Genomic DNA, 23,476 nt, shown 5'->3' on the forward strand with positions numbered 1-23,476 from the left:
TTGGGAGGTCGAAAAAAAAGCTGCGTTTGACAGGCAGATACCCTGTAAAGAAACAAGTAACTAAATTACATTTTGGGGTTAACTAAGTGACATTTCTTAAAGCTGTGTGTTTTATTTGCTTGTTTTTGGGTTGTCGTCATTTTTGTGTTTTATTTTTTTTTTTTAGATGTCATAACTATTTCAAAGATGCCAATTTACAGCAATTGTTAACACCGCCTGAAATAGTTGCTGGAGAGCAAAAACTAGAAATATGTTAATTTGATTTGAAGACCTCAGTGCTGTTTTTTGCACCTTTTGGTTATGAGTTCGGTTCGACAGCCCAAAGAAAATAACTTAAACTTTTACTTTCACTGCCAATATAATTTGTTCGGCTGGAGGGGGCAATGGGCGCCGCAGACTCTCTGCCTCTCAATTTGCATCGGCTTACAATGTTATTGTTTTTTATTTTTTTTGCTGCTGTTATGTCTAAGACTCATTTGCAAATGTATCTGGCGGCAATTTAGCGCACAGCTCCGCCCGCTCCCGCTCCCGCCGCCCGTTCGAGCTGTTCATGTCTGTGCATTGTCTGTTACAATGTTCAGCCCCTTGGCGTCTTCAGTTTTCAGTCTTTAGCTTAATTTCATTTTCACAACAACAATCTTTTTGTGCTACCCAGCGAGTCGTCGTCGTCGCCGTCACACGTGTGTTCGCATGTGCTGCAATTTGATCGTCACGTCGAGATCTCGACGCAGCTCGACTCCGCTCCGCTCCGCTCAGTCCGCAACAGCAGCCAGCAAATGTTAATGATGAGCATTTGATAATAACAGCCCAGGGTTTTGAGCCTCACCAAACTGCGTCTGACTGCCTGCCTGCCTCTTTGGCCTTAACCGTTTGTTGTTGTTGTTGTTGGACAGCTGCCTAAAGTTGTCTGTCTAGCTGATATTCGGAAAATTGTTGTTGACTTTTGTCGATTTGGCGAAAGTTTTCCAAAAAACCAAACAAAACCTCTAACAAATTGATGCGGCACTGAAGATTCTCCAGGCAGGAAAGGGAAGTCATATATCAAGAGTTTATGTTCGATTTCCAAACTCAAGAGATCTCATTGGGAACATGAGTGTAAAACTTGAATTGGAAGGAAGCACAGATATGCTGCCAATTCCAGTTGGTAAATAGATCTACTTTGAATAATCATAAATAAATTTAATAAACGTTTTATCACCAAATTCCATTTTCTGCTGCTGCACAGCACAGCATCAAAGTTATTAAAAACAAAAATATGTATTCTGTTAGAATTCCAATCGTTGTGCTGTTATCATGGTCAGTCAAGTGGACAAGTTTTTTAAGTACAGCTGCCGGCTGTCTATCGGGCTGGCCAGATTGTCAAGTTAGCCTTGTTCTTAATAGTTAAACAACGTTTTTGCATAGCAGACTCGTAATTAAACGCCGCCTGCCGGCCAGGTAGCTCATAAATTGAGCGAAAAGGCGGCAAGTGCAAGTACGAGCCCGAGACTCTATCGTTGTGCATCTGCAAGATACTCGTAACTCGAGCTACGCGCCGTGCAGCACAGCCTCAGCTGCAGATGCAGCTGCAGCTACAACTTCTCAGGGTATTCGCTGTCAGTGCTGACCGCAAGCGGCAACCTTGCGAGTGCCTGTGGAATGTTGTATGCCTCGCCAGTTCGTTGCCTAAGTCTTTTGTTTAGCCATCATGGAAATTCTAACTGGGGCGCAGCGGGGCGTGGCGCTACTCAAAGCCAGTGACAAACTGAAAGAAAGACACGTGAAATCTATCTGCTAAAAGCAAACACTTTCTTTCCCACTCGCGAGTCGGCACTCTCACTTGGGCTCATCTCCAGATTGTTTATCTTGCGTCTTGAAATCTGGAAATACGTCAGCTCGAAATCGATTTCGTAAGATTTCCATGCGTTGGCTTCGTGTTTTCATTACTGTTACCATTATTTTTTCGTTATTATTATTATTTTCCTTCCTGCAGCGAGACTTGTGCCCACGTAATCGCCGGCACGTCTTCAGTTTATAGACGGATGACAAGATCTGAAAGTGGCTTAGGCCTAGTGCTGACGTGCCGAGACAGCACTTGTTGATGCGATGAAAGTCTAATAAGACAATGGCAACATTTCAATTGAATAAAAAAGACTTCCGTGTTGATACCCTGTACTATTGATATCAGCCGCCTAGTCTTGTGAATGTATCTACAATTTAGTTTCCCTAAATAGGGTCAACTTCAATACTCCTCGAGCTACAGGGTAGCTTCTGGGCGGGAACTCTCAGCCGCAGCATAGTTCCCTATTTTGATTGGGAATATTGCAGAACCTTCACGCTGACATGTTGGTGCTGTTCAAATTGAAATTCCACTCTCGGAGGGCCAAACTTCATGTTGGCTACATGCTGTGCTGTGCTATAAATTTGATATTCAAAGTAAATTTTCAATTTCAACGCGAATAGAGATTTCCATAAATAAAGCACATAAATCAGAGCTATCGGCTAACCGAAACAGAAACAGAAACCGAAACCAAACCGAACCGAACTCAATTGAACTGAACTCATTAGTAATCAAAAGCTGTGCAAGCGCCGGTCGGAGACACAGCCAATGCATTCTTCTCGAGCGATAGAGATAGGCGCAGACTGAGAGAGGGAGAGGGAGAACGAGAGTTGGAGGCTTGCACAAATCGTTGCACAAGCAAGTGGCGAGACCATGTGGGCTGGCACTGGAAACGTTGTCGCCAACGCGCGTCGGCCTCAGACTTGGCTTGTTTATATTGCCTTAATGGCTATTTGCCTCTGTTGTTTAGTGGCAATTTAAATATTTCAGCCATTTCATTTTGAGCGTTGCTTTTGGCTGTTATTGTTGTTGCTCTTGTTTTTGTTGTGCCGGCTAAACGTGTGTCTTTCTGACTTTTTACGGGCGCTGAAGATATTTTGAAAATTTCTACTGTTTTGCATTTGGCCTGCTGCTTAGCATTTGGGGGAATTTACGAATTTTCTGTCATCTACCCTACTTCTCACTAATTAATATTTTTGTGTTTTAAATAAATTGACCAGAATAATGCGACATAACCTAATTTTGATTGCATGTTATCAACGTTAACGGTGTTATGTTATGCCGCTTATGTTAAGAGTCTGTTAAGCAGCGTGTGTGTGAGAATAAAGCAATTCGCTTGACTTACCGAAAATCAGTTATTTACCAGAATAGAAAAGTTGAGAGCAATACGAGTTAATTTCAATTTAATTAGTTTAAATTTAGGTAACAAACACAACAAAAGCATTTATGACAAACAATTTTGGACATGTAAAAAGTTGAAAATACAATAAATTTGTAGCTGTAAATGCTTTAGTTTTGTTTTGCATTTGGTGACTTCTTGACTTTAATTTTGGTGCCGACTATGGTCGATTTCTTGCGTCCATTGAGCTTTGTTTTGTTGGCCGTATTGGCCAAAGGCTTCGGCTTAAGCACTTTCGCCTCAACGCGCACATACAAATCGTAGTTGAAGTCTCCACACCATTTACCTGTAATTCTGATAGATGATAACAATTCTTATATTATTACTTGGGCTACTTACCCCAGCACATTTCCTCGCCGCACGATTCGCAGGTGATGAGGCGCGTTTCCACAATGCCCGATTTGTTTTTGATTTTCCTGATGCAATTGTTGAGCGCGAATTCGCGTCTGTCCCGTGCTTCGGTCTTCAGCTCCAGCTTGCCCATCTCGACCATCCGACTGAAGTACTCCTCTTCCAGCTTGGACTTGGGCCGCAGCGTGGTTAACATTTTCCAGTCGATGGGCACAGCGCACAGCTCCATGAGCACAACATCCTTCATTTCGCTGGGCATGGGATCGGCATAGGTGTAAAGCGTCTCCCGCTCCCCGTTATGTTTCAATAGTTTGCGCATCTCCTTTTTGGGCATTTTGAAGGAATAATCCTTATCCCGTATCTTTATTTCCTCGGCACGCACTTTAATTGGACGCATTTTATAGTCCGGCACCTTTTCCATTAGCCTCTTGAACTCCTCAATTGATTGGATATTGCTGCGGCTCAGATCTAAAACTGGCACCACAGTTTTCTTCTTGGCCAAAAGATCGTCCAGTTTACTCATTTTGTAATATTTTTATTTCAATTGCAATTAAAACTGTTTTAAATATCGATCAAACAATTCGGTTGCTCCACAGAACGTTTAATTGGCGTTAGGTTTCCAAGGTATATTTTTGTGGATTTTCGCTCAAGAAACTATATACTAAATTGTGGTATTTTATTGCTGTTAACTTGCTTGTAAGTTTAGTGGGAAGTTTGCTATTATTTACAATCTGGGTGGTGAAAATATTTTCCTGCATAATACTACAGCTCTATACAGGTCTTTAAAAACGTATAACTAATCTGTTAAACAAGAAGATGACCCGTACCCAGTTCTAAAGTACTTTAAGACGTATTCTAATTTATATATATTAATATATACATATATATATATGTGTATATGATGTGTACTTACTCAAATATTTACATTCATTAATAGAAGGGAGCCAGACATTTATTTATACACATCACTAAGAAAAGAACTAAAGAAATAAAGAGTGGATTAAAATAAGAACAGGAAGGTGACAGATGAGTAAAATGGGAGAACATGAGACAAAGAGAGAGAGAGAAGGAGAGGAGAGAGAGAGAGAGGGGAAAGCAGAGACAAATTCGAAAAAAATTAAAGCATGAAAGGTTGTAAGGCTTATATAACATCATGAGAATCGCGGAGAAGGACAATATTGAAAAGTACGTTTTATTTGATTTGCAGCGCAGCAAAAGTGAACGCTTCTAAGGGATAATATATATCTCTAGTCGGGACTAAGGTTTTCATATGTATTGATCGACTTTTATTTGTGTATAATTAAATTAAATTTCTTTTATAATGCCGACTCTTGTTTTCAATGCCAAATACCTAATATCCAATCATCTCTTTCTGTTTACAGTGCCTTCGATAATAACTCAATCAGCTCAGCTCACGTATCGGAAACTGTAGTTCGTGTCATTCGGCAGAAGTAGCCGAAAAGTTGTCGTGCAAACAAATACTCGAAACGCTATCTAAGTCCAGCTGAAGAAAAAGAAAAAAAAAACCGTCGAGAAGCTGAAAGCCGACAAACAGTTGGCTCGTTTATCGTGTTGGCATTTAATTTAGTTGGTTACGTGGCCGGAGATTCGTGTGGCCGCCGAAAAGAAAGTCACGACATTATCCAAAGCCGTTCAAAACAAGATTTCCAAGATTCTGCGCCGAAAGTCAAAGTTACAAGTTTACATTTTGGCCCGGTTCAACGTCTTTGAGCGCCAGTCTCTGTGTGTGTGTGTGTGCCAGTGTGTGTGCGTGCGTGTTTGTGCCACTTTGGAAAGTGAAAATCGAGTGCAGTCCCATTCCGGCAGACCTGGCTCTGGGCGCTGCAGCTGAAAGTGAATTTGCCGCGATCTTCAATTCCCAGTAGCTGCAGACTGAAGCTACTTGGCATTGCCCATACTCCAACCAATTCATCGATAGAGCCGTAGTCGAATTTGAGTCCACGTCCGACCGGGCGTACACAGAAGCCCAACAATGGAGGCCGAAGAAATTACAAAACTCGTTGATGGCGTTTATAGGGTAAGTTTATATTTCTCTTTTGCTTGTTTTTGCTGCTCTCTGTGTTTCGTGCGCCAGTTTAAAGTAGTTTAGGAGGTAATAAAGAAATTCAAATTCGCTTTCCATGGCCCTTCCTCACGTGCAGGTGCAGGTAAAAGAAGCAACAACTAGAGTTTGCTTATAGATTCAATTAATAAAACGAAATTTAGTAAATAAATAATCACTCAAATTTTTCTCATAATTTTGTCATGCAGTGTGTAACGCAGAGAAGGAGACATCTTCGACCACATTAAGTACATTTATTCTAGATCAGTATAAACAGTTCTAGTGTTGATAAGTTTTTTGTTTATCACGATATCTTACTCAAACTTGGCATTTGTAAGTTCCACTATGCACCTCACATATTTGCAAAATCTAATCAACATCGGATAACTATATAACATAGCTGCTATAAGCATGATCGGTCGAAAATAAGGTATTTGTACTGCAAAGTTTTTTGATTACCAAGATATCTTACCCAAACTTGGCATTTATAAGTTTTACTATACCCCCCTATACCTCAATATCAATGCCACGATTGGTCGAAAAGTTGGTTCTGATCTGTAAGCCTTTCTCAATATTAACCTAACTTGACCAAACTCGGAAATGATTAGTTCCATTATGATCCTCATAAATCTGCAAGATTTTATCAACAACGGACCGCCATATCATATAGCTACTATAGGACAGATCGGTGGAATAGTAGGATCTTATATGGCAAATTAATCTGTTGTTGAAGATATTTACAACGAGCTCAGCATTTTCAAGCTGCATATCTTCACTTATCCGTTTATACTAGCATAGATTTATTATTCGATACATTCTAGACCACTTTATTGATAAAATTAAATAAAAGTTAGATCTGTGGCTATCAAACAGATCAATTTCAACTTTAAATAAAAAGTGAAGTCTTAAAAACGAAAAGTTAACTCAACAATTTCTATAGCGCTCAACGATAATATATTGTTATTAAGGTTCGGTCAAGGTGAAAACTGCTTCAAATATGATTTTAATCTGGGCAAAACAATTTTTTTTGTGGGGCATAATGGCATAATATGCCCGCTAGCCTCCACACAGAGCCAAACAATTTTCTTATGTAAGCAACGCAAGCAACTGGGCCAAAAACTGGGCAACAGCAAATTGCGTGAAGGCCATTTCTATTTAAGTATCTGCGACTAATTTCATATTTTCTAAACGCACATAATGATCGCAAACTAATCGAAAATAATTTAACACTGGCTTTGAATACCCTGGCGGAAAATTGTATAATTTAAAAATTGTAGCTTGAATTTGTATGACAATTGAAAAAAGTTAAGAAAATATAACATTTGATTTTCTAATAAGTAATATGTTTCCATCTCTATATATAAAACTGTTTGTCCTGACTGACTGACTTATTGATTGACTGACTGATTGGTGATCAACGCACAGGCCAAACCGTAAGAGCTAGGAAGCTGAAAGTTGCACTGTTTTCGGGAAATTCCACCCGCAAGTGTGGAATTTGAGGGGTGTTTCACACTTTTTGAAAAATCCATCCTTCCTTGGTGCAAATGGGGGTCGAATATTTGGTGGATGACGTTTTGTGTGCAAATTTATTTCCAAAGATCTATAAGAAAAATCATTTGAGACGTGTTTCACATTTTTCGCAAAATCTTAACTCCTTCGGTGGAAAATGCACTACAAAGATTTTTTTGAAGAATTTTAAGTTTTGTCCGATTTGCTTTTTAAAACATTGAACATACATTTTATAACATACGTGCCACGGACAAGGCCGGGTTATACCCGCTAGAATAGTATATAATATTAAATTTAAAACAATATATGTTTGGAAGGGTATCTCCTGCTTCGGCGACCCAAACATGCAAAGCTGTCATTAAATATCGGCTGCAAGATTTATCAACGCACGCGATGCCCATAAAAAGCCCTGCAGATAAAAAAAAAAAGTAAACCAAAATCATTTTAGATAAAAAAAAACAAACACAAAAAGTTGTATTCATGGATTTACGAGTAAATCTCGTTTGTCCGCCGAGACATTTGAAAGTGAATTTCGGTGGCTGAAAATCCAAACTTGGTCACGACGCGCTGAGGCCTTAAAATATTTCTTGTTTATTGTTTTGGCTTTTCTGGCGGGTTCGTGTGTTTTTTCTCTAGTTAGTTTTTTTTTCAACTGTCATATAACATACGAAACCGCCAACAAAACAAGTTCAATTGCGTTTGTGCCACACTCTGTGGCAGTTGCAACAACAGCAGCAACAATAACAAAATTAAAAAAAAAACAGAGTTTGGCAAGTTTTCAGCTTCTTTTGCCGTGGCATCTGCCAGCGCAGTGTTAAAGGGGGAGGGGGAGGAGGGGGGGGGGCTGGTGCAGCAGCACGGGCGTTGCACATTTCGCGCATCTATTTCATTATGCAACATTTAGTTTTCACAACTTGCAGTCAGCAGTTGTTTTTTTTTGTTGCGGTTTTCAGCTTTGAAAATTGCGGAAATTTGTGCGCTTTTTGGGCTGCTTCCTCGGCTTTTCATGTTGCACATGGCTGCATTTTCTTGGCTCGAACAACATTTGCATTTTTGTGTCACAGCGCAAGCGAGCAAAAAAAAAAACAATTATTTAATTATTGTGACAAATTTGTGAAAAGACTCAGGAAACGAACTTGCTTAGCAGCCTGCAAGTGGAATATGAATGAATATGAATTGCTGTGCATTAATCAAATCACTTCCTCATTTAGCTTTTGCTCCTCTCGAAGATTATATACTTAAGTCCGCTGTGATTTATGTCTCGGACTTATGACAGACTTTGATTAGCTGTCAGCTTTAAGTGGTCCACAGATCTATTATAATGTGAGTGGCATTATGTATTATTGTTATTCTGCTAATTAATTGATGGGCATTTATGTTTATGGCTTGCAGATCCTCGATTTTCCAATGGCTCTAACTCAATTTAAATACAAATGTGTCTTGTTTGTGTCTTGTATTTTTATACCCTGAACCCATTAAAAATGGGTAAAAAGGGTATAATGTTTTCGTGCAAATGTATGTAACAGGCAGAAGGAAGCATCTCCGACCCCAAAAAGTATATATATTCTTGATCAGCATCAATAGCCGAGTCTGTCTGTCCGTCTGTATGATCGAAAGGATCTCAGAACCTACTTAAAATTTTAGCTGTAGGTCCTCCTAGTCCATGCGCAGATCGAGTTTGTTTCCGATAATCGATAACTTGCCCCGTTTCCAAGTAATCGATAAAAATCGATATCGAAATCCGAAGAGGGTTCAGGGTATCCCCTAGTCGGGAGCTCCCGACTCGAACCTCTTACTTGTTTTATTTTGTGTTTTTTGTTTAGCCCAAAAAACTGGCGGTACTTAAAATTTTAAAGTTAGGTACTTTGTTTTATGGCTTGACACACAAAGTGACACTTTAAGCAAATTGGTCTTTAAAGAAATTCACGATCTACAAAAATCTAGTTAAATTGTATTATTTAAAGAGCATTCGAGGCACTTATGTTGACTTATTATAAAATAGTTGCAATGTTATGTGTTAAAGAGTTCAAATCTGATCAAAATATATGTAGGATACACACTTTATCAAAGTTAATATATCTGAATAGGCCAGATTGTTATAGATATATTACTGCTATTACTGTATATAACACAGATAAAATTAACAAATAAAATTCACTAGCATTTGTAACTAATTGATATATTTATTTGGCCTTTTGTACATATAATTGATATAGTCATTCGATAATAACTATAAGATATAGCTATCAATGCTGCATATCGGTTTTATACCGATGATTCTGTCTTTAAACTAAAACAGTTTCGAAAACAGCTTCAAATTGAAATCAGAATCACACCATAATGTTCTTTAAAAATCTTTTAAGAGAGGTCCATTTACTTGGCCCACAACCATTGCATTTATCTTACCATATTTGGTAGATGCCTCTGAAGGCTAGAAATCCAATTTAGACCACATTTTGTTGATGAAAATATTTACGGCTGGCAATATTTTCAGTACAACGGGCAATTGTGAATATATAGAATTGAATTTAAGAGATTTAAACTAACATCTGGGCTTAAGTTTTGAGAAAAGTTTCCTAAGCTTATGGCAGCGAGTTGGTTGTTAATTGCTAAATATAATATATTAGAATAGTAATAATATAAGTATAGAATATAAGCTAACATTTCTGTAACCGATGCCACATAAAAGCTAGCAAAAATCTTCGTCCGCCTGATGAATAAATAAATCAGCTGCGATTGTTTGTCACACTCTTGAATTTATGGCGCATTCCAGCCAGAAACTGCTGTCTCTTCGCGGAGCGAATGATGCCCAGGTGGCCGGCCACACAAAAGCCCAGGCAATTGGCTTTGATTGTCTGGGGACGGGGCTGATGGGCTGAAGCCACTCAAGAGCTGCCCAGCACGGCGCACAAGTGGGACAACGTTGACGACCAAAGGTGCTCCAAGTGCTGAGAATTGCAGACGCTGATGCAGACGACGACAAAGTGGGAGCGAAGTGGGAGCTGAAATGGGCATCGAGACTGCGACTGTGACGGATTGTGAGTCGCAGGCGCAGGCATTTCTAAGGCTGCTGCATTAGAGAGCGAGGGCGAGACAGAGAAAGAGAGAGAAAGAGCGGGAGAGCGGGTGAGGGCGACCGAACGATGTTTAGAACGATGTCACACGGGGCCCGCGCCTCAATGGAACTGTGTCAGTGCCCGCTGAAAAGGGTGCAGGGGTGTGCTGGGAAGGGGGGTGGGGGGTGGGTAGAGAGGTAGGAGAGGGAAGCCCTACGATTCGCACTTTTAGACTGAGAAGTCACGCGAATTTCAAACATTTTTCGCGCACGCTGCGTTCAGGCTGTTGTTTTGGAGGCGGAGGCGGTGGCGGGGAGCGTGGCGTTGGCGGAGGGTGGGGCGGGGGTGCTGTGGTTACGCCTTGACGCCTTTGCTTAAGTTTTGTCAACAGTTTTTCTGATTGTTGTTTCTGATTGTTGTTGTTGTTGTTGTTGTTGTTGCACCTGTTGCGTGCTTGGTTGCCTTCTATTTAGTTTTTCCCTCTTGTTGTTGTTTTTATTATTTCTCTATTTATACGTTTTTTTTTTGTACTTGCAAGTTTTCATTTTCTAATTGGCATAATTGCGGCTTGTTGTTGTTGTTGGTTCTTTTTTTTTTGTTTTTGCTGTAGATGTTGGCGGATTGCATTCTCGCATGCCCGCGGTGGGTGTGGCCGCTGGCGTCGTTGAATTATGGCCAGGCCCATTTCATACCACTTTGCTGCCCCTCGCGTGCCTAGTGTAGGGAGAGGGGAGGGGGGGGGGGGGGAACAGTTAACAAAATTGTTGCCCCGCATTGCGACTCTTTTTTTTTGTGTTTTTTTAATTAAAAAAATTACATGTGCGCACTTGGCGATTTATGTTAAGCGCCGATTAGAGACGGGCGGTCGCGTGGTAGAAGGCAGCATGAGGAGTGGACGGGGGAAGGGGGGGGAGGGGTCAATTTATTTTGGCTTAAATGTTTCGCCAAAGAGATTTGCGGGTGTGATAAAAGTTGCGTCAGCGCTTTTCTAAATTGCATGCCAAAAAGTAACTGAGCCACATTAGGGCGGGTTGGCAAGAGGCTAAAAATGTTGGCAACAAATTAGATGCACCTGTGTGGAAATTATTTAATTTAATTGTAATTTTTAATTAAAAGTAAGTTATCAACACTTTTTTTGGTCAGAAGAGTTTCTTTGAGACTTTCAAAAACTGTGTAAATGTTGTATAAATAGTTTTACACCTTAGTTTGTTTTCTTTAAAGCTCCAAGTAAAATCCATAAATTAATTTTGTACATTGAACAATTAGAAATTTGATATTTCAGACAATTGTTGCTCTACTAAAAGCTGTGCACATTATACAAAAAATTAAATTGCTTTTTATTTACATACCTTGAACCGAGCTGTATGGTAATTATGAAGGACAGCCCAAGGGACTTGGCTAATCATTTTAAATGCTGTGTGATCCGCACTTAAGTTATGAAAAACCACAGGTTAAACAAAAAATAACATTGATAGCCCAATAAACCGCAGGCACACGGGTTGAAGGTGCACAAAATGTATCTCGCAGATACATAGATACCTAAGTGCATTGCTTAGCCTATGTCAGGGTTGGCGCACTTCAATTCAAATTGAAATGTAAATTAAACATTTGATTGCAACAACAATCAGATATGTATATCGCGTGTCAAGCCTCACGATAAGACGATAAGACGACTCTTAAAAGTGACTCATGAAAGCGAACACACACTCGAACAAATGGAAGCGGTTCGTCTAACCCGAGTGCGACCTTGTCTATTTCGAGTTCGATTTCCAGTTGGAGTGCAAGCATTCCCACGCCTTGATGCCGCATTTGCAGCTAATAAATTTGCGCAGCAAATAAAACTAAAGCTAACAAAAAATAAACACAAATTCACATTTTGGGATTCCATTGTATTTGTGGCTATACAAAAAGTTGTACTGTTTCCAGAAAGCAGAAAAAATCTGTTTGTTTATTATTTCTGCCAAAAAATTTTTGACAGTTTGCTGCTAATTGTCTTTGGACTCAACGAGTGCGAGTACGAATACGAGTATTACGAGCAGCACAAAAGCGCAGCACTCATATGAATGAATGCGAGTACGAATACGAGTAGTCGCACTCATTCTGCTCAGATTCATATGAGTGCTGCGCTTTTGTGCTGCTCGTTTGGCAGCCGGAAACGAGTTCTTAGCAAAATATTTTGTTTCAATAATCAAACAGCTAGTAATTAATTATGCCCGAGCAGGTTCAAGCTCGACAACTGCCATTGTCTGGCGATTCTGGCTCGACAATTGAAGGCTTTGTGAGTCATTTACGGCCCAGTCAGTGGTTGGGCATTGTCGTTTATGGCGCCCAGCCCAGGATCACTTCGTCTACTATTAAATGGAGCTGTCGTTTATGCTAGGCCCAAGCTGATGTCATTTCGCTAATAGCTTCTAGTACATGACATAAACAATTTACCGTCACCTACGAGAAACGGCGAATACGCCTTCGATTGTATTCAAATGCACTCGAGTACTTACATAATTCATTATTATTCGAGTGCTTATTTATTGTATTTGCAGTTATTTAACTTTTCTAATGCCTTAGCTGAATTTGTTTATGATTGATTACATGATTCATCATATGATTAATTGATTTCCAGTTAAGGAATTTATTATTCTTGTTATCTGATTATTTTGTTTGATGCTGTCATTTTGTGCTATTCTCGGAATTCGCACATAATCATAAATAAACTATATAATAGAATAAAATAATTGTCAAGTCTTAAAATCCTTGGATCTTATAATAGCACATTACAATTTAATTGTCTGGCTATGCAAAACAAATCAGCATAATGTTTTTTTTATATTTTATTAAATTATTTTGTTTGAACTTTGTCAAGTTCTAAAATCCTTGGATCTTATAAAAGCACATTTAATTGTCTGGCTATGCAAAACAAATCAGCATAATGTTTTCTAATATTTTATTAAATTATTTTGTTTTAGTCAGAGGGTTTCTTTAAGTCTCACAAATTGATATTTACTTGCAAGTGTAAATGGGCTCTGCATTTCTTCTCTGCATTTACTATATAGATAGTTATCGATAAATACGGTTATCGATAACTGCTTACATGGCGCGCTTAATCGAATTTAAAAACTATAATAATTAAATGGTAATTTTCATAAGATTCAGTTTCTTTTGTGTTTAATCTGACTTTAATCTGCCTGCTCACATGGATTATCGTTTAGTTGAACGTGGAAAACTTTCCTAATGCTCGCACAGTGAATATGTGTTATGATTGCTAGATTTGTGTCGTTAAGTTGCTGTGGCATATGCCCAGCCGTATGATGCCATTCACCATTTGTGGCCTGGGCAAATGTGCAGGTGCAGTTGGCATTACGAGCTGCGAGTCGACTCTCTGCAGTCTCCGCTGGCGGCATACGCGGAACTAATGATGTGGATGTCTTTGGTTGACCACAACAATGTTTTGCTGTTCGGCGGATTGATTATACAACGGACTTTTACTACCCGAAGCAAGTCGTGAAAAAGCATTACGACTCAAACCCAGCGTGTGATACGAGACATTCAATTAAGAGCTACAAACGAAAACGAGAGTGCCCGCGTATACCCTGTACCCAGCTGTGAGTTGTCGTAATATTCATACTTGTGCATATAATATAATAACTATGCGATATCTCAACATTTACCCAAGTAAAATATTGTCTTTCTTCGTGTGTTCTACGGGCAGCCAGGAAGATAGACGGGAAAGATAGAATCAGGTGGACATGGCGAGATAGACTGTTGAGGCTGATCAAAAATATAGATATCTTATTTGTTTGGAGCACAAACTCATTATATATGAATTTTGAAGAGCTGCCTTCAGGATAAACTTGTTTTTATCAGCCGAAAAATCATGAGCATAAATAAACAAAAATATAGAAACGTATTTGAACTAAACAAATATAACGTATATACCCTATTTAAATGGTGTACAGAGCATAAAAACCATAAAAATAGCTGAGCTAAATGATCTGTCGCTGGGAATGCGATGGCAATTCATAAATTATAACTAATTATCATATGCGAGTACATAAAAATGATTATTAATCTATTCAATTGCAGAATATACTCGATAGATTTAATCCGGGTGCCAGGCAGCTAATTGCGGCGGGCAAAAGTTACCTGAAGGCGTTGCATGGTAAGAGCATGGCGGCATTATATTATATTATCATCATATGGTATACTATGCTTAACTGGGCATACAGTTAACTAATTTGCAATGCATTTCGTGCCATTTCACATGCAACAGGTGCCGCAACTGCCTCGCGTCTATTCAATGAAGCATTGGCCAAGATTGCAATGAACGCGCAACAAAGCGGAACAGGCGATATTGGTAAGACCGTAGAGCGAAAGAATGCAGGGGAGAGACCTATTTGATCAATATACATATATACTCTATATATACTCTTGATTTCATTGCAGGTTCGGCTTTGATGAGCGTTGTTAATGTTAACAAGGAGATACAGGAGCAACAGATGAATATTGTGAGTAGAAAATACCTGTAAATCTGTAAGCATAGCTTGAATGTATGAGAATCGCTGAGAAGGGCAACAGTTTGCTCTATTCCCTCTTACACATTTGTATACAGCCTTCCTATGTAATTCTCAAGTATTCAAGCTAAGCTTCATATAATCTGTATTATACTCATCTACGTATTACATTTCCACTGCACTCCAGCTGAAAGCCTTCTACGTTGATCTATTGGTGCCATTGGAGACAAATTTGGAGAAGGACACAAAAGTCGTGCAGCATGAGCAAAAGAAGTTTATGCAGCAGCACAAAGTGCGCATGGAGAGCTACCAGAAGGCCGTTTCCACAATGAAAAAGCAGCGCAAGAAAAAGGCCACGCCCGAGAATACCGAAAAGGAGCTGAGAGTAAATAAAACTATGCCCAAAATGAGAGTCACGAATCAATTGCTTAAAGAACACACTCATTTCAGAGCCTGCAACTGTTGGAGGATCAAAAGAAAAAACTCGACATATTCTGTGATCAGAGCTATAAGAATGTAAGTTTGTTGCCTAAGTCATTTGTTTGTGGCTTCTGAGAATCAGAACGTTGCCTATCCCCATTCGCACAGGCCATGACACAGGAGCGTCGTCGCTATGGTTTCGTCTTGGAGCGCCAGTGCTCGATCGCCAAGCACTGGATGGCCTACCATGCCACCGGCAAAACGGTAATTGATAATAATTTCGAAAATTGGCAAGAGATTGCCGCTTCTCGTGAGATAATTCCGCCGGCCGCATACGAAAGCGGCTACAGCAGCAGCAACAGCAACACAAGACGCCTGGTGAGTCATGCACCCAGCCCCAAACAACTCCTCTCTCTCTCTGTTAGCTCTGGCTAAACACTTCCCGTCTGTCTGTACAGGAGCGCATCAAAGACGCTGACGACGATCAGATCCAGGGCCAAGGCCTGGGCCTAGGCCTGGGCGCTCAACTAAAGAAGTCGCGCAGCATCGATGCGCCGTACGGCGACATGCGGACTCTGCACGAGCGTGAAGGTCTCTCCGGTGTCTCCGGATCGGCGCACTATGCACAGAACTCGCTGCCACGTGCCAAATCCGATTTCAATCTGGCGCTGGTCGGCGCAGGACCCAAACACAAAATCATTGAGGAGCAGCTGGTGCATGGCGAGGTCGAGCGCGGGGATCAGCGTCCGCTGGTCAAGGCGCTCTATGCGTATATGCCATCCGGCGAGAATCAGCTGTCCTTTGAGGAGGGCGACCGCATTGCGCTTGTGGGCGCCAAGGCCAAGGGCTGGCAGTTCGGTGAGAATCTGCGCACGCAGCACTTCGGCTGGTTCCCCGTCGCGTACACCAACGCGGAGAGCCTGGAGCTGGCGCCTTCTGCCGCTCGACGCTACGAGAACATGCACATGAGCTACGAGCGCAACGGCGCCAGCGGACTGCGCAGCTATCATGAGCAACAGCAGCAACAGCAGCAGCAATACGAGGCGCAACTGGAGCTCCTGGATAGCGATGCCACCTATCGGCGACGACGCAATCATAGCGCCGAGGAGTCCTCGCCGACGCGCATGTTCGGCGACACCATCAAGCAGCAGAAGAAGTACCGCTCCGGCTCCGGGGCCAATCCGCGTCCCGGTCCGCCACCCACGCTGCCCGCTCCCGTGCCCAATGCTGGCCAGAGCCAGAGCGCCCGAATGCTGAACAGCTCGCAGAGCTTCTGTGCCGCCAATGGGGTGCCAGCTGCCGTGGAAAGGCGCAAGCAGAAGCTGCTAAATGGAGCACAGGTGGGCAATCCCTAGTGCCAATTAATTCCACTTAACTGTTCTTTAATGATTGATCTCTCGCGCAGAGCTCCATGAGTCAACCGTCCACAAAGTCCGCGGCGGCGGCAAAGACCTCGCTGCACAGCAGCAACGACAGCGGCTTCGCCAATGAGCCACCGCCTCAGCCCGAGGTGGATTACTCCGACGAGGAGCCAGCCACACAACGTGTGCCCATACGGTAGGTTCTACATAAATGCAGATTAAAGAAATCTCTATCTTGATGTTGTTGTTGCGCTGCAGGGGATTCGATTTGTTATTCTTTGTATTCATATCAACAGCAGAGTCAGGTCAGGTCGTCCGTCTGTTTATATGCAAACTAGTCCGGATCGGATCGCTATATCTTATAGCTGTCATGGGAACAATCGAAAAATGTTTTGTAGACATTTATTTTGACTTCACTATGCTGCTCACATATGAGCCAAATCTTATCCAAATCGGACTTTATCATAGAGTTATATTGAAAGAATGGACATATTTCCTATATATATAAAACTTGTCAAATGAATCGAATTATTCCTGGCTAGAGAGCCATCAGATCTATGCATTCAATAACTATCTGTGCCCCTTCGGCCACGACAACAACAAGCATATCTGTTGCATCACCTGCTCCACTAATCCGCGCCATCGTAGCTCCATAATATGCTTGAATATATTTATTGCTATGATTAAAGTATTTAATTTATTTTCGTTTGCTGTTTTATTGTTCTTTTGATTCCATGTATCATCATTATGTTCTTTGTTGCCCTTCATCATTGTCGCATCCTTTGTGTTAACCACGTCCGCACACACACACACACATGTACACAATCCACACACACACACACACGCGCACAACAACAACACACTGAAGACGACGCGCGGACACCAATACACATACGGTGCCGCGGGATGTGGCCTCCTGGACGCTGAGTCGCAATTTCCGGAACAGCGTGGACAGCCAGATCGATGACAAGAGCCTGAACCGGCTGAGCCGGCAGAGCGGTGGTGTTGGGGGCAAGATGCGCTATGATTTAATTGCCTCGGACGATGAGATTCTGCAGGCCTCCAGTGCGGGCCTGAAGCGCACCAAATCCTTCTGGAAGTTTGGCGGCGGCCGCAGCGGCGAGGACATCCTGGCCGGCATGTCGCTCTGGCAGCATCGCGATCTGGTCGCAGCGCCCAATATGGAGGAGATGCGCGACGAGCCACGCTCCGACGAGGATCGGGAGCGCAATAGTCACAGCAACGGAAATGGCACACTGACCAAGTCTCACAACTCCAGCTCCTCGCAGGAGAAGCGTGGACGCAAGGACAGCATAACTAGCACCGAACTCTATGGCGACGACGATGACAACATCTATGGCGTAAGTCCGGCCATGCCGCCACAGAAGAAGCAGCCGCAACAGCAGCAACAGCAGCAGCAGCCGTCGTCGCAGCAGCAGCAGCAGCAGAGGAGCAGCGGGTATACGCCCAAGTCGCGCATGAAGATCATGAAGACCATTGAGATTGATATTGAAGAGCCCTCAGAGAGCGAACGACTGAGCACCATGCGTCGCGGCCAGACGCAGCATCAGCAGTCGGACTATGTCCATGGACATCGTAAGCTGGACAAGCAAGGTTCGGGCTCCGCCTCAATGTCCTCTTCGACGCCGCAGCACAAGACACAGACGCTCAGCCGCTCCAAGCCGGCACAGCAGCAACTGCAGCAGCAGCAGCAGTTCCCAAACTCCACGGATGAGGGGGAGAGCGATGAGCATGGAACGCTCAAAATGAGCGATGTCAACAACTTCTTTGATGACATGCAGCATGATGGAGGTGGCAATTCTGGCAATGGCGCCGGAGGTGGCAATCATGGCCTGGTCATGAAGACGCTCAAGCGCAAGGACATACTCAAGCAATACTACACCAGCGAGGATGAGTCCGAGGCCGAGCTCAAGTCAACTAGCTCCGATCCCTATGACTGCATCGTGATCAATGATCATCTGGTGCGCAAGGACGACAAACTGAGACGCCAGCACCATCAGCAGCACCAGCAGCAGCACCATCAGCAGCAGCAGCAGATGGAGTTTCACACATTCCGCTCGTCCACATCCACAATGGCGACCAATACGCTAAAGAAGTCCAACACCAAGGAGCAGGAGAGCACGCTGACCCGCAATTCTACAGCCAACTCGGCCGGTGCACCAACTGCCACCATACTGCCACGAACGCGCCTCCTCAAGTCATCTTCCAGCAGCAGCAACAACAACAACAACAACCACAACAGCAGCAGCGCGACCCTGGAACGTAACTTAAAGGCGCATGTGGGCAACAAGAGCTACGGTCCGTGGTACGACTTCTGGGATCAGGAACAGCATGGCATCACTGGCCAGAAAACCGCCAGCGCCAAGCTGAAGTGATCAGAAGCCAGCCAGCGGCAGAGGGTCGGAAAAGTGGGGGGCAGTTGTAGTTTCGCCGTTTTCTTACCAGAGAAGAAAATGGTCCGAGCGTGCCGGCGATTGAAGAGAAAGAGAGAGCATGAGATGATTGTGTAGCTTGCAGGGGCAGCCATAGAACAAAAATTTATATTTTCACAGACAACTTCTACTCTCTCTGAAAATTATTATTTCGTAAAAAATTTGTTTGATCATAGAAAAGATTTTATTTAACGCATTCTTCCAACTAATTCAATGTTTTTACGCAATTTCTCAAGATCAAACTTATTTTTTATGCTGCTTAAAATTTTTCAAAAATTTTCGTTTACATTAGAAGAGAGCTAAAATAGTTTTTGAGCAACAATATTTTTACAATAGAAAATATATTGATAACAGAAACTTCTTTGCCGCTAAATTAATTCGATTTTTTCATGATTTTATGAGCATTTTCTTCAATCGAAAGCATCATTTTTCATAGTTTATCTTATTAATATCGGATAATTAGCTTGAGATAATGGAATAATGCACACAGGAATTTCTCTGTATTTCATTTTGTATGGAATTGAAATACGCTCACATATCAAACGCTGACTGCTTGCTACATGAAACCTCACAATGTGAGAACTTCCATTTTTGGTGCCTTGCATAACGCACAGTTTTAAGATGAACACAAACACATATACCATATATACATAAATATACATACATATATATATCTATATTTTTTGCTTTAGACATAAGCTCTTGCATCATGTTACATTCTCACACATACACCTCCCCCGAATAAGTGGAAATATTACGAATATATTTTATATTTGCAGCAGGCGCGGTATTTATCGCAACTATTCCATAGGCTACTGAAAGCTAGACACTAATTACAACCACCCCGTAGAAGTATTCTATAGTCCACACAAGTTCCACTGTATAATCGAATGCGTATGTAAAAAGCTGTCATACCCTTGTCCTGTAAATTGTATAAAGTTGCTATAAAAATGCGTATGTAAGTGCTCTTTTCAGTAGTGACCCGTAGCACATAGCTCTGTGCTGCCCACTTCTACTCGCCATGTGCGTCACTCCTTGCAGCGCCTCTCAATTTGCCACAATCAAGTTGCGGCACACAAAGACCAACGATCGCTCGGCTCCGATGATCTACCGGAGCGTCAACAAGTAGCAACGACTGCGCAAGGTGGAGTTTTTGTTATGACCGTGCGACAAGGCCTACTGAAAACTTCAGCTACACAAACACAGCCCTAAGCCTTACCACAAAATTAACCCAAATATAACCCTTATCTTTTAAAAAGAGCTAACGGTTCTGCTCTGTCATGCCCGACAAGCTGGAACTCGAAGGACCAGTTGTTGACCAGGATTCTTGGTAGTCATTAAGTTGTATTGATTGTTAAAAAAATTATGTATGTTAATGATCGAAAAATGTAAATTCAAATATTATGCCGAATAAAGTAAAATATGAAAATCAGTTCCATACATTCAACTTGGACCATTTTGTTTAACAAAACTATGATTAAACAGTTGAAACTTACAATCTTCGGGAGTAAGCCTCATAATCTTAGCGGACTACCCTTAAATAGGCATTCGTTTCCTGTAAGTAAAAGAATTAATAAACTTGGCCGGGGAGAAATTTCATTGGACTCACTATATCTCTTAATTTGGACTCATCATCAAGGATGAAGACCATTGACTTCTTTTCGTTTGGATTTCGCACCTGCTGCAACACTCGATATGCTTCAGTAAGAAAATCTATTCCTAAATTTGGTGAATCTATTTTTATCACATTTAAGTTATGACACTTTCTAAGTATATTCAAAACTAGACTATCAATCGGACTCGATTTGGGCAGCTTTATAGAAAGATGTGTTAGCTGATCTAAAGTTATCAATAATTCCAGACATTGTGGCTCGGTAAAATCACAATCCAATTCCCGCAATGTTCGTATTTCTGCGATTTTAGAGGTTTCCTGGTAGCCAAGGCCGGGTGCATGAATGGTCAAAGTGTGCAGCTGCTGCGAGAGCTTGGAGGATACGGCAGCAACCAGTGGCATCAGAGGACCATAATCTATAGTGCGATTGCCAAAGATTTCTAGCTTACATAAATTTGGCAGTTCGGCAAGAGCCGTGTACTCGGCGGCCTTTTGGATCATACATAAGCTGAGCTCCTGAACAAGGTTTGAGTGCCGGACAAGATCTTCGAGAGTCGGGCGAATAGAGGCATTATTAAATACCAGTAACCGTATTTTTGTGTGGTTATCGATGGGTTCAATCAGAGGGTTTCTACTTAATCGGGATTCCGCTAGTAGGTCATCACATTCGTTAAAATTATACAAGCTATCCACAATGCAATCTAAAAGATAGATATGTAAATTAATCGATGTGCGTGTGTTTATGTAGATGCTTTGACTAACTGTCTTGATAGGTGGCAATTCCTTGCATGTTTGGCAAATGCTCAAATGCTCGCAAAATCTTTTCATAAGTCTCGTAAGGCTCGTCGTCTTTTATCCAAATTATAGCACGCTCCAGAGCAGTCATTTTTTTCAGAATGCCTATGATTTCTGTTAACAACATTCCGCACCAATCGAATTTCCTATTAAAATTTATAACTATATGCTTCACATGTCCGCTGATTTGGCGCAACAAGAGCAATTCCTGTTTGAATCCCTTAGCGTTGGTATCTCCAAGTTCCAATTGCTTATAAAGGCAATTTCGATAGTCCAGCCAAACGTGACGGAATCGTGTGCAAACTCCTGCAAAACTCATGTGATTTTCAATCGGCAGATATTTAAATAAGCAAGCAATACAATCATCGTTAAGATCGAGAATATGTGTGCTCATATTTACTGATTGTAGAAATTAAAAATGTTCAAAATCAAGGGTAAACAAATAAATAAAAACATCTGTTTTAGTATAAGTGTAACCAGATTTCGGATCTGTGAAAATCTGCTATTTTTATCATGGAAAAAAATACTAAAACACATTTTTAAAAATCCATTTAGATTGAAACATCCATGCTTACGGTATAGCAATATCATATCATATCATTTGCTTTGGGCACACCAAACTGCAAGTGCAAGTCCTTACAGGTTGTAGATCCGTGCCCACCTGATGAGCCCAGAGTAAACATAGTTAATACATGTTTAAAAAAGCATGTTTCAAAGCATTTATTTACGGTTTACGCGAATGGGTATCAATATCATGAGCATTATCCTTCCGTTCAGTATATTTATAAGTTTCGAGATTATATCAACGAGGCGACGATAAAACTAGCCGACTGTCTGTTTGAAAATATCAGGGGTTCATAGTTCAATACATTCACGAGTACGCATATATTATTGTTTGTATTTCTTGTATATATTGTGCAGTAATGCCGTGACTTCAAACTTGATTTCCGACAATGCCTCAGGTGGTATATCCTTTATAATACTGTCCCAGAATGCATACACTTCCGGATATTGCAAGGTCGACGGTTGCTGCGCAAGCAGAGCCTTTTGTTGTTTCATCATTTTGACAAACATTGACGCAAGCAGATCAGGGTTTACATGACTCCTTGCCTTTAGGACTAGTTTTAATAGATAATACAAGGAAACAAAACTGAACTTACGTGTGAGTAGCTACTCGATGTTTGTTCGTCCTCATCAAATCGCGGTGCTCCCGGCTGAATTGACGATGTTGAATTAATTTGGAACTGATGCTCATCTTTGCAAATGTTGTTTACTGACATCTGAAAAAAACCGATTTTAAATTGAAGGAATATTGACTTTTTATATGGTGTTACGTTTAGAATGGAGCTGTACTTTTCTTCCTCCTCGTCAATAGATACTTCGGGCAGCTGAACTGAAGGTCCATTGTCCGTTAAATAATTATCTTCAATATTGTCTGACCAGGCTTCACTCTGTGATTCGTAGGCTTTATGGTTTGAGGAATTATTGCTCATACGATTTGATCCTTTTGAAGCAGTTCGGTGGGTCCTGTAAGAGCGCGAACATATTTACAAAACATGTTTAAAATATAATAAAACGTTCGCTTGCAAAATCTTACTTGCGTCTTGAACAAACATCCGATAGAAAGGACATGCGTTCTCCAAATTCCAGGTCGACATCGATGTCTTCTTCGCTACTTAATGGGTCCCCATCCGGTCCAGATAATTTGACGCGCTTCGAATAGTTTCGGTAATTTTCGCGCAATACTTTAAAGCTTTCCCGGCAGAGGGTAACTAACAAAACATTTAAATAGTTATATTAACAGTTAATTCCAAAGGTGGAAATATTGCAGACCATCTTTTTTTAGCTGGTGAGCGACTTCCCTCCAAGCTTGATTTATTGTTTGGAGATTCGCATGCATTGGATGTGAAGGATCCCAAATGACCATCTTCTTTTGTATCGCGTTAATTAAAGCTAGTTTATCTGCTCGCGAAAATACCAAAGAGCGTTTTTGAGCTGCACTCATTTTTTAAATAATTGAAAAATATTGCTCTTGTCAATATATTAAATCAGATGTAAACATTTAACAGCCCTGTCGACGCTCTGGTATTTAAAAAAAATTGGATTTCTTTTGGAGCAACACTGAACTAAA

General features: G+C 41.4%; 4 protein-coding genes across 7 annotated transcripts in view; 1 reads left to right on the forward strand and 3 right to left on the reverse strand.

Annotated features, from left to right (window-relative positions):
* The window catches only part of IRSp53 (Insulin receptor substrate 53 kDa), a 37,035-nt gene extending 16,657 nt beyond the window's left edge, over positions 1-20,378 (forward strand). For 2 of the 4 annotated variants that reach the window (XM_064689143.1, XM_064689142.1), the window contains 11 exons: positions 4,952-5,607; positions 14,277-14,352; positions 14,464-14,547; positions 14,637-14,698; positions 14,892-15,089; positions 15,155-15,220; positions 15,293-15,502; positions 15,583-16,464; positions 16,530-16,681; positions 17,354-19,896; positions 19,980-20,378. In XM_064689143.1, coding sequence (XP_064545213.1) covers positions 5,563-5,607; positions 14,277-14,352; positions 14,464-14,547; positions 14,637-14,698; positions 14,892-15,089; positions 15,155-15,220; positions 15,293-15,502; positions 15,583-16,464; positions 16,530-16,681; positions 17,354-18,881 — 3,303 coding nt within the window. In that variant the 5' untranslated portion in view covers positions 4,952-5,562 and the 3' untranslated portion in view covers positions 18,882-19,896; positions 19,980-20,378. The remainder of the gene's footprint in view (positions 1-4,951; positions 5,608-14,276; positions 14,353-14,463; positions 14,548-14,636; positions 14,699-14,891; positions 15,090-15,154; positions 15,221-15,292; positions 15,503-15,582; positions 16,465-16,529; positions 16,682-17,353; positions 19,897-19,979) is intronic. The other 2 variants (XM_064689145.1, XM_064689144.1) reach the window with 2 other exon arrangements.
* Positions 3,329-4,121, reverse strand: LOC135433353 (uncharacterized). The gene is made up of 2 exons (XM_064689371.1): positions 3,558-4,121; positions 3,329-3,504 (listed from the first exon to the last, which is right to left on the reverse strand). The coding sequence occupies exons 1-2, from the start codon at positions 4,090-4,092 to the stop codon at positions 3,329-3,331; spliced, it is 711 nt and encodes a 236-aa protein (XP_064545441.1). The 5' UTR covers positions 4,093-4,121.
* LOC135433192 (uncharacterized) lies at positions 20,290-21,797 on the reverse strand. The gene is made up of 3 exons (XM_064689183.1): positions 21,313-21,797; positions 20,548-21,251; positions 20,290-20,493 (listed from the first exon to the last, which is right to left on the reverse strand). The coding sequence occupies exons 1-3, from the start codon at positions 21,737-21,739 to the stop codon at positions 20,461-20,463; spliced, it is 1,164 nt and encodes a 387-aa protein (XP_064545253.1). The 5' UTR covers positions 21,740-21,797; the 3' UTR covers positions 20,290-20,460.
* A 253-nt stretch (positions 21,798-22,050) lies between these two features.
* LOC135433201 (uncharacterized) lies at positions 22,051-23,413 on the reverse strand. Its single transcript, XM_064689198.1, has 5 exons — positions 23,179-23,413; positions 22,943-23,117; positions 22,680-22,872; positions 22,506-22,625; positions 22,051-22,455 (listed from the first exon to the last, which is right to left on the reverse strand). The coding sequence occupies exons 1-5, from the start codon at positions 23,348-23,350 to the stop codon at positions 22,234-22,236; spliced, it is 882 nt and encodes a 293-aa protein (XP_064545268.1). The 5' UTR covers positions 23,351-23,413; the 3' UTR covers positions 22,051-22,233.
* Positions 23,414-23,476: the final 63 nt, after the last annotated feature.

This window comes from Drosophila montana, unplaced genomic scaffold, assembly GCF_035044405.1.
Source record: "Drosophila montana isolate Dmon_TW-CO22-7 unplaced genomic scaffold, ASM3504440v1 contig_3217_1, whole genome shotgun sequence".
Classification (NCBI taxonomy): domain Eukaryota; kingdom Metazoa; phylum Arthropoda; class Insecta; order Diptera; family Drosophilidae; genus Drosophila; species Drosophila montana.

Bases quoted from the DNA above. Each gene is read 5' to 3' on its own strand.
- LOC135433353 (XM_064689371.1), bottom strand. From the start codon at position 4,092: ATGAGTAAACTGGACGATCTTTTGGCCAAGAAGAAAACTGTGGTGCCA. The intron at 3,505-3,557 runs GTAAGTAGCCCA...TCAGAATTACAG, and splicing joins CGGCGAGGAAATGTGCTGGG to GTAAATGGTGTGGAGACTTC.
- LOC135433192 (XM_064689183.1), bottom strand. From the start codon at position 21,739: ATGAGCACACATATTCTCGATCTTAACGATGATTGTATTGCTTGCTTA. The intron at 21,252-21,312 runs GTTAGTCAAAGC...TCTATCTTTTAG, and splicing joins AATTGCCACCTATCAAGACA to ATTGCATTGTGGATAGCTTG. The intron at 20,494-20,547 runs GTGAGTCCAATG...TTTTACTTACAG, and splicing joins AGTCCAAATTAAGAGATATA to GAAACGAATGCCTATTTAAG.
- LOC135433201 (XM_064689198.1), bottom strand. From the start codon at position 23,350: ATGAGTGCAGCTCAAAAACGCTCTTTGGTATTTTCGCGAGCAGATAAA. The intron at 22,873-22,942 runs GTAAGATTTTGC...GCGCTCTTACAG, and splicing joins GATGTTTGTTCAAGACGCAA to GACCCACCGAACTGCTTCAA. The intron at 22,456-22,505 runs GTAAGTTCAGTT...CTAGTCCTAAAG, and splicing joins CATCGAGTAGCTACTCACAC to GCAAGGAGTCATGTAAACCC.